The 19,771-nt window shown below is 40.0% G+C and overlaps 1 protein-coding gene across 2 annotated transcripts in view; it reads right to left on the bottom strand.

Annotated features, from left to right (window-relative positions):
- The window catches only part of SCFD2 (sec1 family domain containing 2), a 479,293-nt gene that overhangs the window by 29,362 nt on the left and 430,160 nt on the right, over positions 1 to 19,771 (bottom strand). For both annotated transcript variants that reach the window (XM_023183117.1, XM_023183119.1), the window contains one exon: positions 13,086 to 13,231. In XM_023183117.1, the coding sequence (XP_023038885.1) occupies positions 13,086 to 13,231 (146 nt within the window). The remainder of the gene's footprint in view (positions 1 to 13,085; positions 13,232 to 19,771) is intronic.

The following is a 19,771-nucleotide window of genomic DNA, read 5'->3' as shown; positions in this document are numbered from 1 at the left end:
AATATGACAACATTGGGTTTTAAAATAAACTTTCACCCAATGCTTTAGCATGCGTTTCTGCTTCTCATGCTCCCTTCTACAAGCAAATATATCTTATCAGAGCTACAATCATACTATGACTAATTTTTCTATTTAAAGTGACAATTTATGCATGAAGTATACTGAGAAACAAACTACTGTCATTTGATACAGACATGAAGATGGTCTCCAGTTTTTCCTGAATATTCTTAGAATTATGCTCTCTTCTGCTAGGAACTCCAATGTTACTTACAATGTGCTGTCAATAACCAAGCTTAAAACAATCCCTCTTCCTTCCACAGAGCTCAACTCCCAAGAATGACTTGGCCAGGAAAAGAAGCTAAGATGACATAAAGGAATCTGACAAAGGTCAGAAAGCAGACTACATGGTATCATAAGAATTTCAATAGAATTAGGGAGATGTTAGTTTGCAACAACTTCTACAGTTTGATAAGTGCTGCTAAATGCCTTCCTTTTCTGTGACCTGAATAATCCATCCACATTTAGGTTATATTGGGAGCCAGCTGCCTTATTGACCCGGCACTTTCTGAGCTGTTTTTCTCCACCTCTTTTCTTAGTTCTTGTTACCAAGTTCTTCGTGTTTTCTTTTCCCACTTGGTGCACCACCTTCCTCCCAATCCTCCAGTCAGATATGGCACGAAGTCTGGGGCATGAAGGGCAAAGGAGGAAGGAATATCTTCTCTCAATGCACTCTCTGATCTATTATAGCTTCAGTAAAGCCAGTTTCTAACAGGGCACAGTTGAGGCATATCCTGTATTAAACTCTTTCTCTCTTTGGCCAAATATGTGACTTGTCTGTAGCAACTGTCTAGAATATTTAGTGTACTGACCTCATTCCTGGCTTCATATTGCTTTTCTTCCAGTCACTTTTTTCTACTCTAATTTTCCCTTTCCAATTTTCTTATTTAAAATAGCTTAGAAATAAAGCAAGGTATAAACCATCAAAATCATAACCATTCAGCACGAATAGAGCTGGCATCTTTCCCAGGGATAAGATGCAGGGAAAACTAGCATCTTCTCACTTGGGGATATCAACTCTTTTATGTTTATTAGTCAAACAGAGCATTGTTTGTCCAGAGATCTCATAGTTAAATGATCACGAAGGGCAAGGCAATGAACAGAAACACTGGTCAGACAGGAATATTTTGAAAACTATGGATCCACCTTGCTCATAAAGAAATTGCAACTAAAGCTATGCCAAGATGGATTTTTCTTTTTTAAATCAGACTATCAAAACTCCAGAAGTTTGAAAATACACTCTTTTGATGAGGCCATGGGGTCACAGGCCCTCTAATACATTGCTGGTGGGAGGGTTAATTGTTACAATCAATGCAGAGAGCAAGTTGATAATACCTATTAATATCACAGATGCATTTCACATAGCAATCATACTCCTAGTCATTTATTCTTTGCATATGCTCATGTATGCAAATGAGATCCAAAAAAGCTGTTTATTGTTTGTAGTACCAAGATTAGAAACCACCCAAGCGCCATCAGTAGGGAGCTGTTTAATAAATGGGGTGCATCCACAGGGAGAAATGCCATGAAAGAGAAGAGGAAAGCTCTGTGTTTGTGTGGCAGAAACAAGGCACAGAATAGTGTGTGAATGAAAAAAGCAAGGTGAGGAACACTGTGTATGATGGGCTAGAATCTGTGTAAAAAGTGGCAGGGGGAATATGGAAGTTTATATTTGCTGAACTATGCAAAAATAAACTCTGGTGTGAAACATAGTAACTATCAGCAGCAACGATTATGGGGTGGCACACCAAGCAAGGGAGAAAGGTGACAGGAAGACTTTTCATTGTATTGTTTATTTATTTACAGCACAGTTTAAAACACCACTACAGACAGCAAGAATGATCTCATTTCAATTCTTAAAAAATAATAAATTCTTATGCATGAAAAAGAGATTGAGGTAAAGCACACCAAAATGTTATTTAGGGTTATCTCTAAGTTCAGGAAGTAGGAGACATTTATTTTATTTTCCCAAATTTTCCAAAATTAAGAAGTCCACTTCCAGAATCATAAGAAAATTTAATAAATACTATTTTAAATGTAAAAAAAGGGCCATGGAGTGGCCTCTGAATCCTGCAAATACTCTTCCCTGAGTAAATTGTTTTGAATCGTCTTCTATCACCTTAGCCTTTCTGGACATTGACTCTCTTAAACTTTAATCTCTTTAAAGCTCCTCCACAATAAGTTGTTTGGCCAATAATCTGATATCTTACCAGCACTATCATCAAATAATAATTGATCTCTTCCTTGGTAATAGACTTCAATCTTTAGCCATGAACATTACCAGCTGGCTAAAAGACTACATTCTCCAGCCTTCCTTACAGCTGAGTATAGCCATGTAATAAAGGTCTGGGCAAATAGGGTAATGTAAGAATTTCAAAAGTCTCCTTTTTAAAATGGAAGGATATGCTTTTCTCCTTTCCTCTGCTCTGCTGGCTAGAATGTAGAAGTGAAGCCTGGAGCTCCAGCAGCCATCTTGGAAGACAGGGCATTCGTTAGAGATGGTGAAGCAAAGAGCTAGAGAAAACTTGGTAAGGGATGATTTATGGAGTCACTATCACCATAACATGGACAGGCTAAATTAGTGCCTACTTTACATGTCACCATAAAACCTTGTATGTTTAAGCCACTATTTTTCAGATCTCTGTTACTTGTAACTGAATGAAATTCTGATAGAAAGCATGAAGGGAATATAAAGATATAAAAGGACATTTCCTCCTTCCAGAAGCTTACAGTTATTTATTTTATTAATCTATTAAAACTTATTATATAAAATAACTTTAAGCAGAATCACAGAGAAATACACATAGGCTGTCATATTTAAGAGAGAAGAAAATATACCCCTGATATGGTTTGGCTGTGTCCCTACCCAAATCTCATTTTGAATTATAGCTCCCATAATCCCCACATGTAGCAGGAGGGACCTGGTGGGAGGTGGTTTAGTCATGGGGGCAGTTACACTTATGCTGTTCTCATGATAGTGGGAGAGTTCTTATCAGATCTGATGGTTTTACAAGGGGCTTTTCCCCCTTTTGCTCAGTACTTCTCCTTGATGCTGCTGTGAAGAAGAACATGTTTGCTTCCCCTTCTGCCATGATTGTAAGTTTCCTGAGGCCTCCCCAGCCCTGTGGAACTGTGAGTCAATTAAACCTCTTTTCTTTATAAATTACCCAGTCTTGGGAATGTCTTTATTAGCAGCATGAGAACTGCAACCCTTAACCTACAAAAAAATAAAAAAGATTGTTATTCTCCATAAGATGTACTGTACAAAAAGGAAGAGTAGTGATTCTGAAAAAGAGATCATACACAGCACAAAGGTGGTTCTGTAATTAAGCAAAAACACTATACTCTGTACCTCCTCTGTGCAAGGCACAGGGTACCTGGGGTGATAGGATTTGTTCTCAGGGGTTCTGTGACCCCACTGTAGACTGGGAGACAGGGGAAGGCAGGAGTTATGGAGGGATTGGGGAAAGTAGGGACACTAGGATCACTCTCTCTTTCCCTTGCTCCACTTTTGACTAAATTTTGGGGAATGAAACATCCAGGAGAAAAATGCCCGCTGAGCTGGGTTCTCCTTGGGGGTAGTGAGCAGAGATTCAGAAGTGCTGTTTTCTTAACCTCTTCATTCTTGAGGCTTTGTGATTGCTCTGTGCTACATTGGGAATGTTGAAAATCTTTTGTTTTTTATTTTTTAAGGTATGTAGGTGAACATTTATTTAGCAGAAGAAAGGAAACTATGATTTAAAATACAGAAAAGTAACAGCAAACACATCACATATTCCAGAAAAAGAACATAAATGCTTTTATTAATTAATTGCCTGACCTACCTCTCTGATATTCATTTCTTACATTTTTTTGGTTGCCTTCTCTCTCATTATCTTTTCATATAACAATAATTTTGAAATAACATTTTCTATGAAAATGTGGTCATTATTAAGCTATTGTCTCTTAACTCCAAACCCTCTTTGCTAGACTCAGTTCTGTGATGCTGGGCTGAGATTCTGAAAACCACTTTTGTGCTTTGTCAGCTAGGTCTGTTAGACTCTGCCGATAGGAGGCACTAGAGGGAGACTGGAACGCAGGAAGAACAGGCAGGAACTTGCTTCTCCTGTTTATTTGCAATTCCTGCCACCATTACCCTGGCAATGGCCTCTCACCACTTGAAGCTACCCCTCCTCTAGACTTTTAAGTCATAGGATTTCATAAATTACCTTTCTTTTTTTTTTTTTTTTTCAAGGTAAAAGTGGCATTTTATTTAGTAAACAATCAGATTGTTTGCATACAATCAGTATGGTTTGTAATACTGATTGTATATGCTCTAATATACTATTAGAGCATAATGCTATAATAGTAACAGAAGCTGATTAAGTCTACAAACAAAACAAAACACAACAAATCTTGAACACTGACAAAAACAGGTACAGAAATTAACAGAAAAGATGAGATAATGAATATTGTAAAAATTTATTCTAAAATGTATTTATTCCATTAAAACAATGCCATAGAGGATGAGAGGGACACTCTGGTTTAATATTTTACCTAAAAGCATTAAGATTTTAAAAAAAGACATAAAATGGGAAAAAAGGAGGGGGCAAGAATCAGGGGCTAGAAAGGCAGAAAAAAATTACCTATCTTGTTTCAGCTTTTTAGAACTTTTTTCTTTACCTATTTTTAATTGTAACCAAAAGCATAGTAAATGATGTAAATATTAATTTATAGAGAAGTTGATAGATTTTCCTACTTGAATGGGAATATGTGGGGAAAAAACCCTCTAAATTTTCTACTGAAAGAACTAAGTACAGAACAACTGGATAACATTGTGTATTCAGAGAGCACAATTTGGTAAAGACTTTCTCAGGCACGAAACAGTACTTGTGCCTTCTTAACGAAAAAAATTTCCAGTTAAGTTTTTAATGAGGAGAACCTTTGGTTTCTGTCTCTCAGCCACTTAGTTTGGACCATTTTGTGCCCTAAATCATGTCACTGAAATCTGGTTAGAATGAACTGCTTGGCAATGATTTCTTAGATGGGAACCCTCTGACTTCCACGAAATTTTCTACTCAGCCAGGAATGACTCACTTCTCAGAAAAGGACCCTGTAGAAGGTGGTGATAATGGAGACAGATGTGGTTTCTCTGGTGCTGTACTCAAAGATTCTCTCACGTGCTAGCAAGGGCCAGAGGAGGGATTAGCCATATAGTTTCTCTCCATATTAGGAGGGTAAACCATAGTAATTTAGTTTTCCTGATCAAACACTCTCTGCCAGTTCACCTTTTTGGGAGATTGGGAGAGGCATGAAAAACTCAGAAAAATTTGTTCTTTCCTTTTCTTGCTGGTCATTGATTTATTGCTTATATCACATCCAGTGTGGGCTGGTCATTGATTTATTGCTTATATCACATCCAATGTGGCCCTGCCCAATCATTCAGAGACCCAGGTTCCTGCTACACCAGGAGTCGCCAAACCCAGGCCATGGACCGCTACTGGTTCGTGGCCTGTTAGGAACTGGGACACACAGCAGGAGGTGAGCAGTGGGTGAATGAGCGAAGCTTCATCAGCATTTACAGCTGCTTCCCATCACTTAAATTACCACCTGAGTTCTGCCTCCTGTCATGTCAGTGATGGCACTAGATTCTCCTAGGAGCACAAACCCTACTGTGAACTGCGCATGCGAGGGTTCTAGGTTGCATGCTCCTTATGAAAATCTAACGTCTAATGGCCTGTCACTGTCTCTGACTCCCATCACCCATAGACGGGACTGTCCAGTTTCAGAGAAACAAACTAACCTCTCCCACTGATTCTATAGTATGGTGAGTTATATAATTATTTCATTATATGTCACAATATAATAATAGAAATAAAGTGCACAATAAAAGCAATGTGCTTGAATCATCCTGAAACCACAACTCCCCACCCCGCACTGCCTGGTGCCTTCCACGAAACAGGTCCCTGGTGACAAAAAGGTTGGGCACCACTGTGCTATACCATTTCTTAGAGCATTCGAATCTACACTGAAGACTTTGCCTCTTATCAGCAGATGATGAATGAGAGAGAGAATATGAAGGATTTCCAGAGATTTTATGGGTCCAGTCCTAAAGTGATATGTATCACTTCCACCACAGTTCATTGGCCATAACTAGTCACAATTCTACAAGGGAACCTGGAAAAAGTAGTCTGTTTGCCCCAGAAGAAAAGGCAATGGAGTTTTGGGAATACACAGCATGGTCTCTGCCATACACACCGTTAAGTTTTGATTGGAACATTAGTGTAAATATTTCTTTAACAACTGGCAAGCTGCAGGTTGTAGGTAATAGATTATTAAACCCTTTTCCCTTCTACATAAGAATTTAACCTTTGGTTAACTTTTTATCTCTGTTTCCCTGGAAACCTGATAAAGGAAGAATGTCAAACTATGCAGCCAGGCAAGATTGCTTATGACAAAAATGACCCCTGGTTGGTAAATTGTATTAAGCTGGAAGACCTATAAATATCTGATAGAAAGCCAGAGCTTTAGGCTTCTCTGAGTATAATAACTCTTGAATAATAATTGGACATGTCCCTTTGAAGAGTGCTGGAAGCTATGTCTGTGGAGTTCTTACAGAGAAATTAGCTCCTATAGGATATGAGGATTTTAAGTCAGGGGACTTGTGTATTCATCCCATGTGAATCTATCTCACTCCTGAGCTGTCACCTTGAAACCAGTCCAAGTAACTCCTCAGTAGCTGTGTGGACTGCTTCAAGCTTCCTGGATGGTCATAAGGATGACTCCAAGGAAGAAAAATGCCTGAAGCTCCCCTGATGGGGAGCTACGTTCCCGTCTCGGGCACACTTGCGTCAAGTGGGAGCCATGACCACAGAGCTGACTTATTTGTTAGATACAAACATATAGTGCCTTGGGCCCACATTCCTTTTCAGGGCCCATGAAAATGCATTTTTTTAATCAGAAGAAAAAATACTTTAAGGTGAAAGTGATGTTTTGATATGTAATATTAATGTATTTATTTTTACACCAATGAAACTGTACCATATACTTTTTACTATTTTTTTATTTTTACAAAAAAAGGGGCCCATGAAGGTCATATCATGGCCCTGTATGAGGGCCTCATGAGGCTGGCCTGATAGCTTGGTAGATCGTAAAGAGACCCCTGATGGCTGATACACATGGAATAGTTGAAGTTTCAAAAAATGAATCTTCAAAAAATATCACATTTAAGTAAAATACGGTAACTAAAATACTTGTGTCAATGTCTCTGGTTACTCTTTTGGGGTGAACATACTGTGTGGTGAGTCTGGAAGATTCTTTTGTTGACTTAAATGTTAGCTCTTGAGGAAAAGCAGTGAGTATAGCAGCAGTTCCTGACATAATATATAATAAGCCAGATACAATCTTGAGAAAGTAGTGTAACTACAACATCTTGAATTTGGTGCACCTTAAAAATGACCTAGGATAGCCGTTTCCAAGAAAACCCAGTTGTAGCCACAGTCACATCTCTATCAGCTGGGGCTGCTGACCTTGTTTTTGCTCGTTGTTGTTGGTGTAGCTGGGGACTCCTCAGTTCTGCTAGTGAAGATGCTTGCTTCTCCCTTTTCTGCAAAATTGACTCTAAACAACCAGCCTCTCAGAAAAACAGGCTTACTGGGAGGGTATTCATTTTGTTTCAACTCAAGACAGCACAGAAAACATCTGTTTGAAATTGCTCATGGCTTTGATTAATCCATGGCTCATTTATTTTTATTTTTTGCTATACGATGACTGTTTTTTTCTCCTTTCATCTTCTTAAAGCAATGTATTTGTCGATTTTAAAATGGTTCATTTGTCTGTCTATTCATCCATCCATCCATCCATCCATCCATCCATCCATCCACCCACCCATGCTTCAATCCAGGAGCAAATTCGTTTTTAAAAATTTGAGTATAGCCCCTTCAACTCAATATGAAGAAGGCAAAGCCCAAACACATTAACACGTTTGCCTGAGTTCACACAGCCAATTAGAAGTAGACTCAGGACAGAGCCAAGTTTCCTGGCCCTCAGTTTAGTCCTATCCCATGCTGATTCCTTCAGAAAGGATGCTAGCAGGTCTGTTAGAAAGAATCAGGAGGAGGAACAGAACTTAGCACTGTTAGGAAAAGAACAGCTGGAGGCCAGGGCTGGGGATTGCTGACAAAACAGGCCAGGCCTAAAGCCTGTTCAGAGAGCCATATTTCACTGGGCACAAGATTAATCAAGCCTTCTTAGGCACTGCTGTTCGAAATGCTCCTGTTCAACATGCTGGAGGCATAAAGTACATATGCGTCTGTGGAAGGTTTTCTGCAGCTCAGCCCTGCTCTTCGAGATGCATGCCAAGGTAAGCCATGTGAAAGCCATACAGTATTTTGTCTGAATGCCCCGTATAAGCTCCCTGCCCTGAGATATCTGCCTAATACCCTCCTGGTGTTGCAGCTGAGGAATGGCATCACATCACACACTGTGGCATTTAGTGGGGAGATTAAACCTTTCATTAAACTGAGCATTTGCAGTAAGAAACGGAAGGGCAAGAAGACTTTCTGTGGCCAGGCGCAGTGGCTCATGCCTGTAATCCCAGCACTTTGGGAGGCCAAGGTGGGCAGATCACCTGAGGTCAGGAATTCAAGACCAGCCTGGCCAACATGGTGAAACCCTGTCTCTACTAAAAACACACACACACAATTTTGCCGGGCATGATGGCACGCACCTGTAGTCCCAGCTACTTGGGAGGCTGAGGCATGAGAATCGCTTGAACCTGGGAAGCTGAGGTTGCAGTCAGTTGAGATCGCACCTCTGCACTCCAGCCTGGGCGACAGAGTAAGACTCCGTCTCAAAGAGAAAAAAAAAGACTTTCTGTACAGGCACAGGTGGGGGCTTAGGTTTCCAGTCAACATAAGCGACCAACAAACCCAACCTTTTAAAATAAATGGGTATCAGCAATAAACCTTCTTCCCCACAGCAGCTAACATGACACTCAGCTTTTGAAAGACACCCTTTCTGTGCAGCCCATGTCCTAACAAAGGAAAAGCTAAAATGTTGCAAAAGAGGACAAAGAAAACGCCTCTTTTGTTCTTTACTGTGGCAATGGCTATGATAGCAAATACTTACATAGTTCTGTCTGGATGTCAGATACTATGCTAAGAAGTTTTTTCTTTTTTGTTTTTGAGAAGGGGTATCACTCTTGCCCAGGCTAGAGTACAGTAGCACAATAATAGCTCACTGCAGCCTAGAACTCCTGGGCTTAAGTGATCCTTTTGCCCTAGCCTCCCTAGTAGCTGGGATTACAGGTGCCTGCTACCGCACCAGCTAATTTTTTAAAATTTAAGAATTTTTTAGAGATAGAGTCTTGCTGTGTTTCCCAGGCTAGTCTTGAACTCCTAGCCTCAAGTTATTCTTTCACCTCAGTCTCCCCAGTAGCTGGGATTACAGGTGTGAACCACTGCACTCAGCGTGTTCTAAGAGTTTTGCATGTATTAATTTACCAAATCGTTAGAGCATTTTTATGAGAGAGTTACTATTATTAGCTCCTTCTTACAGAGTAGGAACCAGGCACAGAGAAGTGAAGTCGCTTGCCTAAGGTCACACAGTTAGCAGAGGGGACAGCTGGGCTGTGAACCCTGATGCTCTGGCTTGAAAATCTGTTCTGTTATCCTCTGTGCTAAGTTCCCTCTCACTAAGAATTAAAAATGTAAGAAATGCCATTCTAGATAGCATGTACAGTCTAGGATCCATCTAGCCATCCATCTACTCACCTACTAGGTGGCAAGCACTGAGCTAGCCCATGCAGATACCATGGTGATCAAAGACAGGCGCTGTCTCCAGTCTTGGTGACATGTTCCTTAAGGCAAGAGCTTCTGTGGTTGCCTCTTGATCCCCATTGCCCTCACTCTCCAGGCTGTGAAAAGGTCCTGGATGCCCGGGAGGGCCAGGCCTGTGGTGATGTTCTGGGATTTATTTCTGGAGGTCTAGTATAGATCCCACTCCTCTGACCCCTCTAGAGATTTTATATGCTTGATGTAACACAGTTGGAACACCTTCTCCTTAAAATGACTAGATGGTGTCTGTTTTGTGCATCTGAACTGTGATTGACACATTTTCCTAAAGGGGTAATGGATAAAGATTAAAATAAGGGGTGCCCCTAGTCCTAGCAAGGGAAACAGGAGTGGCTCTGAGACTAGTGCATGTGCATCACAGCAGGAGCGAGGGCCACTGGGAGGGAAGGTGGGGCCAGTGGGGGCCCAAGGCCTAGAGCCTATTGTGCAGCATAGGTCAGACCTCGAACAGGAACCCAGGGCCAGGTCAGCTAGTGCTCTCCCATGTGACCGGGGAGCCCAGGATATCTCAATCAGATTCTGTCTGGAGATAGCATGGAGTTGGGTAGAAAGCACAGATTTCTTCTGGAGCCACAGGGCTGAGGACCAAAATGGGAGACGGGATAAACAGAAGATTGTTCAGCCAAGGACTATTTTTTAAAAACCGGATACACAGCTGGACTCTGAGTCTAATCTGGACACTTGTACTTTCCTATGTATGCATATTCTGTGTCCCAATAAATCCCCTGATCTGTAATAAAGAGATATATATTGTACTTAAGATGCACCTAATAAATATTTATTAAGCATCCACTATGTGACAGATGCCACTCTAGGTACTGGGGATATGGCAGTGAACAAAACCCATAAAAATCCCTGTTCTCACAAGGCTTACATCTGTAGTTTAAAAATATTTTAAATTTGAAAAACACTGAAAAACCCAAAGAGGTAAAAATTACCCATAACCCCATTTAAAAATGTCATATATATAGAATATGTAAAAATAAAGCAAGAAATCAGTGTTTCTCCTTACCCATCCAACCCTACACATCCACCACAAGGTAACCATTATAAATTTTTCCTAAATTTTAAAGACATTAAATATATATAACTATGAAATATTTATTTTATTCTATTTTTATAAAAATAGAATAATGCTTTACAGAATGACCTACATGTCCCCCCACTGCCACCCAATTGATCATTTTGTTTCAGTTTGAGCTCTGTTTCAGTTTAAGCTCCCCAAGAAGTGGACCCTGGGCCAAGGATTCAAACACACACCCTGCTCAGCATATCTAAGCGTATTCCATTCATCGTAATGGTTGCACAGCATTTCACCATGTGTCTGTATCATTACTTATGCAGTCCCCCCCAATGTACACACATTACCCTACCTCCACCTCACTTCCCACTCACTGATGCTTAGGATTGTTGGGAGGGTGCTGGCATTATTGACTCTTGTAAGGGGGGACATATGCAACAAAGGGAAACTCCATTTTCCAAAGGCCACTGCCGCAGGACAGGGTTTTGAGGCCTGGAGACACGGCAGTGTTGGCAGCAAGGAGATGAGGTCTAAGAAACTCATCATTGTCCTTATCGTGCGAAGATACAGAGCTAATCCATGTTTACGTGAAGTTGGCCAAATCAGTCACCCAGATGACATAAAATGGAAAAGACCTCATTCATTTAGTGGTTTATTTTCTCTTTGCCAACTACACCAGCCACTTGCTTCTTGACATTTTTGGTCTCAATGCATCATATATCACTAGTTCTAGCATGTCTTTTGGAACTAGGCCACATTATAGTATTTAAGATCGCTGATTTTTTAAAATGACAAAACTACATATGATTATTGGGGTGATTTTATCTGTATTTTGTGGCCGTGGCATTCTCAGATCTTTGAGTAAAGGGTGAAAATCTTTATGTTTCTAAGCAGAGTGACAGTTTCTAAGGTCTTCAGTATCTTGGTAGGTGACTTCAGATGACCATCAGCACCATCAATCAACACTTCTAGAATCTCCATGAGAACCATATTATAGTCGGGGAGGAGGTTTTGGGCTGGCAGCAAAGATCTGGCATCCGCCCCTGGCCATCTGCATGCCTGTGGCACGTTACTTGGCCTTCCTGGATCTTGGAATAATAATGCCTCCCTGGCATAACTTTTGGCAATCAAAGTAAAAATCCAATGTAGAAGTGCTCTTCAGGTACCAGCTCCCAAACAAATACATGATACTGGAGGAAGAATCTGGATTGTGCTAGGCTGCAGTGGGTAACATTAGCTCAAGTCTCCCTTAAAGAGTCGGCACCCTGAAGCTGAACTCCTCCTCACTAATAGCACATTCAGCTCTCCAAAAAGCCTTAATGAATAAAGTTGATTTTACTAAAGGTTTTATGGAGAAATAAATAAGATTTCATCTTATTTATTTATATAAAATAGATGGATGGATATCTATTTATATAAAATAGTCATCTTTTCCATCAGAAACATTTGTTCTTCTCTGAGAGCTCATCTTTGACCACCAGGAACCTTAGTTCTGTCTCCTACCTTGTCCAACAAAGACTCCCTAGCCTCAATGGCTCTAACCTTTCCTTATTGCTTAAGCTTCCCTTTGGATCTTCTATGTACTTTCCCCCTGTGAGTTTTTACACAGCAATTACCCCTTAATCTTGATAACATCTTCTTACTCAATGTTCAAAAAACATTCTTTTCAGGCCCCCCTGCGCTCCTTTGAAAGCAGTGGAGGAATTTCAAATAACACATGTTTTCATCACAAACTTTTTCCCTTGTTGTAACATTATTAGGTGCTTTTCATTATTCTACTTGTTCAAAATATTTATGGACTGGTTAGATCCAGAAACTTGGGAATCCTCTAAGGCCAGCCCCTCATTTCGTACTTGTAGTCACTGGGTCCCAGAGGAGAGAAGGGACTTGCAGAAGGCTATAGAATCAGTCTACGACAGACCCACAGTTAGAAAGCCATGGCTGACTCCCAACTCAGTGCTCATCCCACCATATCAAGCCTGGGACATAAATGAATTGAGAGGCTTTCAGATTCCATGGGACCCAAAACTCTGAACTAAAAGAGAACTTGGAGTTTATCTGGAACAAACCTTTGATTTTAGGGAGGTTAAAACTGAATCTTTTCTTGTAGTTATAGTCTCTGAATCCTAGAAGTACAACAGATTAGAAGGTTACTTTAAAGCGTATATACTTGCCTGGTGGGTATGATTTCCAGGAACATATACAGACTTAAACTGTTTCATGAGACTCCGAGCTCCAGCAATATCCCGAAGTGAAGTAAAGAGTTTATCCACAGAATTTTTGGATTTGTGAAATGTCAGGTTAATTGAAGAGTCCCAGTCTGAAAAAATCCAGAGATATTTTCTTCAGTGAGTAAATCTTTAAGTTTTCATCCTGATAGCTTGAGCTTGATGTAATGTAGTTGGGAGGTTTTTTTTCATCATTATTATTATTATTATTATTATTATTATTATTATTATTATTATTTACCCTGTTTTCCTCTGGCTGTTTACCAACTGGCCTGTTGCAATCGTCCACGAGCAATGAAGCAAACTGAATATAAATGCCTTTGACGGGAGTGGAACTCAAAATTCCCTAGGATTGCAGCCACTGGCTTCCATCCCTAGACTGCAGACATTTCACAGAAAGCAAGCTCCCAGGGCCCATAATCCTCGGAACACAACTTTGGGAAAATACGAGGAGATGCAAAGGAAAGTACAAGAGACTGTTATGATCAAACTCGCTTGCTTGAATCCCACCAACAGTTCCCATAAAGCAGGACAGCAAGAATGAGGAAGATCACAGTGTTGCTCCAGGGACAGAACTCACTGCAATGGGCATCTGTCTAATGTGTTAACAAAGCACGTGGCACGTTTCAGACGGCAGCCATTCAAAGCTGATCAAACGCAGGGGGACTTAACAAGAAGACGGTTTTCTGCAACCTTCTGTTTCTTTTTCAAACTTAGAAGAACGTATTCTCTGCTTCGTTAGAAGCTCATTCAGAAGAGACACGATCATGGATAAGTTAAAAAAAATAGGAAAATATTAAAAATATGTCTTCTTACCTCTCCCAAATACATCAGCTACATTAACTCATTAATCGTCACATCATCCGTATGTGGCAGGAACTATTGTCTTCTCCATTTTAAGAATAAGGGGACTGAGGTGCAGGTTAAGTAACACCCCTGAAAGCAGGTGTGTGAAGGACTGACGAGGCCCTGCCCATACCCGCTCGGTCACCCTGGGTGTCCCCTGCAGGAGTGGTAAAGTTTCCGTGTATTCTGACTGCTTCCTACCTCAGTACCTGCATGACAGGCAGTCAGTCTGTCTGTCTCTCTCTGCCTCTGCCTCTTCTTGTCTGATGTAGGAGCATGTTTGGCTTGTATATGGGGCAGGCTGGGAGTGCTGGGGAGTCCACACTCATAGAAATAATCCCATTTTCTTTTCCTGTGGAGGAGTAATTCTGAGTTGTGGTCTGCACAGCCTTTCTGAGGGGCCCCAGAAGGATGGAGCCCCCACTGCCCACAACATCAACTCACCGATTAATACCCCCACTAGTGGCTTTCCTTCCTCCCCCGTCTCACTGCCCTACCTCCTGACTGTGCTTTGGAATATCTTTCCAAATTCAGTATTCACACCCAAATCCTTGTCTCAAGACACTCGTGATTTGAAGACAGGTCTGGCTTTATTTTTTTAGTAGTGGCTTCATTGAGATATAATTCATATACTATACAGTTACCCATTTAAAGTGTATAATTCAAAGCTTTTAGTACATTCACAGAGTTTAACAACTACCATCACCACCACAATTTTAGAACACTGTGTCACCCCTACAAGAAACCCCATACCTGTTAGCAGTCACCCCCAATTTCTCCCCTCTCCAGCCCCTGGCAATCCCTAATGTTCTTTGTCTCTATGGATTTACCTATTTTGGACATTTCATACAAATAGAATGACAGAATATGTAGTCTTTTGTGACTGTCTTCTTTCACTTACCATAATGTTTTCAGGGTTCATCCAAGTTGTAACATTAGTACTTCATTTCTTATTGCCTACTAATATTTCACTGTATATAGGATATTCATGTATATGGAATATGGAAATAGCATATTTTATATATCGACTCATTGGTTAATGGGTATTTGGGTTGTTTTTGCCTTTTGATTATCATGAGTAATGCTGCTAGTTTTACATGTACATGTTTTTGTGTGGACATACATTTTCATTTCTCTTGGGTATATACCTAGGAGTAGAACAGCTGGTCATATGGTAACTTTGTGTTTAACCTTTTGAGGAAGTGCTAGGCTGTTTTCCAAAATGATTGCACTATTTTACATTCCCACCAGCAGTGTAAGAGGGTTTCAATTTCTCTACAACCTAACCAATGCTTATTATTAGCTATCTTCTTAATTATAGCTATCCTAGTAGATATAAAGTGAGGACACATGTGTTGATTTTGATAATAAGAGAAACAGGTTTTAGGGAGTAGAGGTAGATTGAAACAAGCTTAAACTAAAATGGAATGAATCTAACATACATAGAAGCATCCAAAAGAATCCAGCTGCATCAGACACAGCGAGGTGGCATGTAAGAAGCTGAGCTTGTACTCTCAGTTACTGTGTGACATTGTATGTAATAACTCTTAAAGGATGGGCAAAGGCCTCTGATTAGTCTTCATCTCCTGGTTTTCAGAAATGTCCAACCCATTGCCATTAAAAAAATCAGGCTGTACGTGGTGGCTCACACTCATAATCCCAGCACTTTGGAAGGCCGGGGCGGGTGGATCACTTGAGGTCAGGAGTTCAAGACGAGCCTGGCCAACACGGTGAAACCCTGTCTCTACAGAAAATACAGAAATTAGCTGGGCATAGTGGCAGGCCGCATATAATCCCAGCTACGTGGGAGGCTGAGGAATGAGAATTGCTTGAGCCCGGGAGGTGGACGTTGCAGTGAGCTGAGATTGTGCCACAGCACTCCAGCCTGGGTGACCACAGCGAGACTGAATCTCAAATAAATAAATAAATAAATAAATGAATAAATAAATAAAGTGTGGTCAAGCTCAGTGAGAGGATGCCTCCTCACGTCAGTGGACCCTACACACATGGGATTCATAGACTGCAGGGGACTAGGGGGAAAGGGGAGAATGAAGGGATTCAGGAAGTTCATGGGAGCCTCCTGGAATTCTATACCAAGCTTTGAGGAAAGAAGAAAATGTGTAGTTTAATGGGGAGCATGTCTATAATTCCCTCTTGATTCTTAAAGAGTTCATAACCGAGGCAAGTTTAGAGCTACAGGTACAGAGCATTGATGGATACCACACCGTGCTTGCTGTTGGCATCACACTTCAGTTAAAATGCACTAGCTTGTGCTTTAGGCAATCACCAGTCAGAAGAAACCTTGGGAGGTTATGGCTTCTCACTCAACATGTGGCTTCTTTCCTTCAATCCCTAGGCTCAGCCATTTAGGATGTGAGAAACTGAATCAATTATATCTAGGAGTTGCGTACTATGTACTACTTTTTCAAATCTAAAAAGGCACAAAAACAAGAAGAAAAAAATGCTACTAGTTCTAATATCATGCAAAGTTTTTCAGTTTCTCTAAAAGTCAATCCAGCTAAATAGACTAATTTTTTAAAGTAATTCATATTCTATAGAACAGAAAGAGTCATCCATTTTCCATATGGTCTATTGCAATTTTTTGGAATATGAGAAGTATGATATTCATTCATTAGGCTAGGTGGAATAGAATCATCTACTAGATTATACAGCATTTACTTAAAATTCTAGATTATACATGAAAATTTTGGATTATACATTGACATTAATTAATCATAGGCTGTGTAATTGCAGAGATTTAGATCAACTGTGGAGCAGGTTGTCTGACAGAAGTGTTTACAGGTTACTGCTGGTAAATTGAACTCAAATGAACCCAACAGAAAAATAAGACTGTTAAAGAAACTGCTGGAAGGAAAATGTAAAGTCTTAAATTCACAAATAGAGTCAACCTTACTGAAAAATAGTCAATTGTGTCTATTTTTCAAGCCAACTGTACATGGGCAATTTCTGTCCAAACCATTAACCCTCTCCAATTTGTCTATCATCCTCAAAGTTCTATGATATATATGCTTTATGATATAACATATATGTTATATGATACTGAGCCAAACGTGACTCATTTTTATCAGTCTTTAAGCATTTTTCATAATCACATCAATCTTCACCAAAAGAGGGATTTACATTTATTTTTCCAAACCCTATAATGAAAGTTACATACACACACCCTTTAGAAATATGGATCAGTCAGGATAAATGACTTATACAAGATCACATCACTATTCCCAACAGAACCAGGGTTCAAATATCCCTGATTGCAGACCTGAACTTCTCCATGTATGCTGCCTCCCACAATTTCAGATCTCATCTGGGAATGCAGCTCATTCCAAATATATGCTGAATTGATAGATAAGATGGAATATGGGTACAAAAGCTGTTAAATGAGATGAATTATTTTCTGTGATAATGGTAGTATATAAGCACCAGTTGCTCATACTATGCTAGAAACTATTCTAAGAAGTTTATACATATTAGCTCATTTAATCTCCACAGACACGTAATGTGCTAGGTACTATTATCATTCTCATTTTGCAGATGGAGAAACTGAGCCACAGAGAAGTTAAGTAACACAAACTCACTCAGTCAGTATGTGGTAAAACTAAGATTCAAACTCTTGCAGTCTAACTCCAAAGTTTGTCCTGTCAAAGACTATATTTTGCTTTCCTTATTATTATCATTATTATTATTATTATACTTTAAGTTCTAGGGTACATGTGCACAACGGGCAGGTTTGTTACATATGTATACGTGTGCCATGTTGTGTGCTGCACCCATTAACTCGTCATTTACATTAGGTATATCTCTGAATGCTATCCCTCCCCTCTCCCCTCTCCCCACAATAGGCCCCGGTGTGTTATGCTCCCCTTCCTGTGTCCAAGTGATCTCATTGTTCAATTCCCACCTATGAGTGAGAACATGCAGTGTTTGGTTTTCTGTTCTTGCGGTAGTTTGCTGAGAATGATGGTTTCAAGCTACATCCATGTCCCTACAAAGGACACGAACTCATCCTTTTTTATGGCTGCATAGTATTCCATGGTGTATATGTGCAACATTTTCTTAATCCAGTCTGTCACTGATGGACATTTGGGTTGATTCCAAGTCTTTGCTATTGTGAATAGTGCTGCAATGAACATACATGTGCATGTGTCTTTACAGCAGCATGATTTATAATCCTTTGGGTATATACCCAGTAATGGGATGGCTGGGTCAAACGGCATTTCTAGTTCTAGATCCTTGAGGAATTGCCACATTGATTTCCACAATGGTTGAACGAGTTTACAGTCCCACCAACAGTGTAAAAGTGTTCCTATTTCTCCACATCCTCTCCAGTACCTGTTGTTTCCTGATTTTTTAATGATTGCCATTCTAACTGGTGTGAGATGTTATCTCATTGTGGTTTTGATTTGCATCTCTCTGATGGCGAGTCATGATGAGCATTTTTTCATGTGTCTGTTGGTTGTATGAATGTCTTCTTTTGAGAAGTGTCTGTTCATATCCTTTGCCCACTTTTTGATGGGGATGTTTGTTTTTTTCTTGTAAATTTGTTTGAGCTCTTTATAGGTTCTGGATATTAGCCCTTTGTCAGATGAGTAGATTGCAAAAATTTTCTCCCGTTCTGTAGGTTGCCTGTTCACTCTGATGGTAGTTTCTTTTGCTGTGCAGAAGCTCTTTAGTTTAATTAGACTCCATTTGTCAAATTTGGCTTTTGTTGCTGTTGCTTTTGGTGTTTTAGACATGAAGTCCTTGCCCATGCCTATGTTCTGAATGGTATTACTTAGGTTTTCTTCTAGGGTTTTTATGGTTTTAGGTCTAACATTTAAGTCTCTAATCCATCTAGAATTAATATTCATATAAAGAATAAGGAAAGGATCCAGTTTTAGCTTTCTACTTATGGCTAGCCAGTTTTCCCAGCACCATTTATTAAATAGGGAATCCTTTTCCCATTTCTTGTTTTTGTCAGGTTTGTCAAAGATCAGATGACTGTAGATGTGTGGTATTATTTCTGAGGGCTCTGTTCTGTTCCATTGGTCTATATCTCTGTTTTGGTACCAGTACCATGCTGTTTTGGTTTCTGTAGCGTTGTAGTATAGTTTGAAGTCAGATAGCATGATGCCTCCAGTTTTGTTCTTTTGGCTTAGGATTGTCTTGGCAATGCGGGGTCTTTTTTGGTTCCATATGAACTTTAAAGCAGTTTTTTTCTGATTCTGTGAAGAAAGTCATTGGTAGCTTAATGGGGATGGCATTGAATCTATAAATTACCTTGGGCAGTATGGCCATTTTCACAGTATTGATTCTTCCTATCCATGAGCATGGTATGTTCTTCCATTTGTTTGTGTCCTCTTTTATTTCACTGAGCAGTGGTTTGTAGTTTTCGTTGAAGAGGTCCTTTACATCCTTTGTTAGTTGGATTCATAGGTATTTTATTCTCTTTGAAGCAATTGTGAAAGGGAGTTCACTCATGATTTGGCTCTATGTTTGTCTGTTACTGGTGTATAAAAATGCCTGTGATTTTTGCACATTGATTTTGTATCCTGAGACTTTGCTGAAGTTGCTTATCAGCTTAAGGAGATTTTGGACTGAGACAATGCGGTTTTCTAAATATACAATCATGTCATCTGCAAACAGGGACAATTTGACTTCTTCTTTTCCTAACTGAATACACTTTATTTATTTCTCTTGCCTGATTGTCCTAGCCAGAACTTCCAACACTATGTTCAATAGGAGTGGTGAGGGAGGACATCTCTGTCTTGTGCCAGTTTTCAAAGAGA

Source organism: Piliocolobus tephrosceles, chromosome 3 (genome assembly GCF_002776525.5).
Source record: "Piliocolobus tephrosceles isolate RC106 chromosome 3, ASM277652v3, whole genome shotgun sequence".
Taxonomy (NCBI): Eukaryota; Metazoa; Chordata; class Mammalia; order Primates; family Cercopithecidae; genus Piliocolobus; species Piliocolobus tephrosceles.
This window is presented reverse-complemented; position numbering and strand designations above follow the sequence as displayed.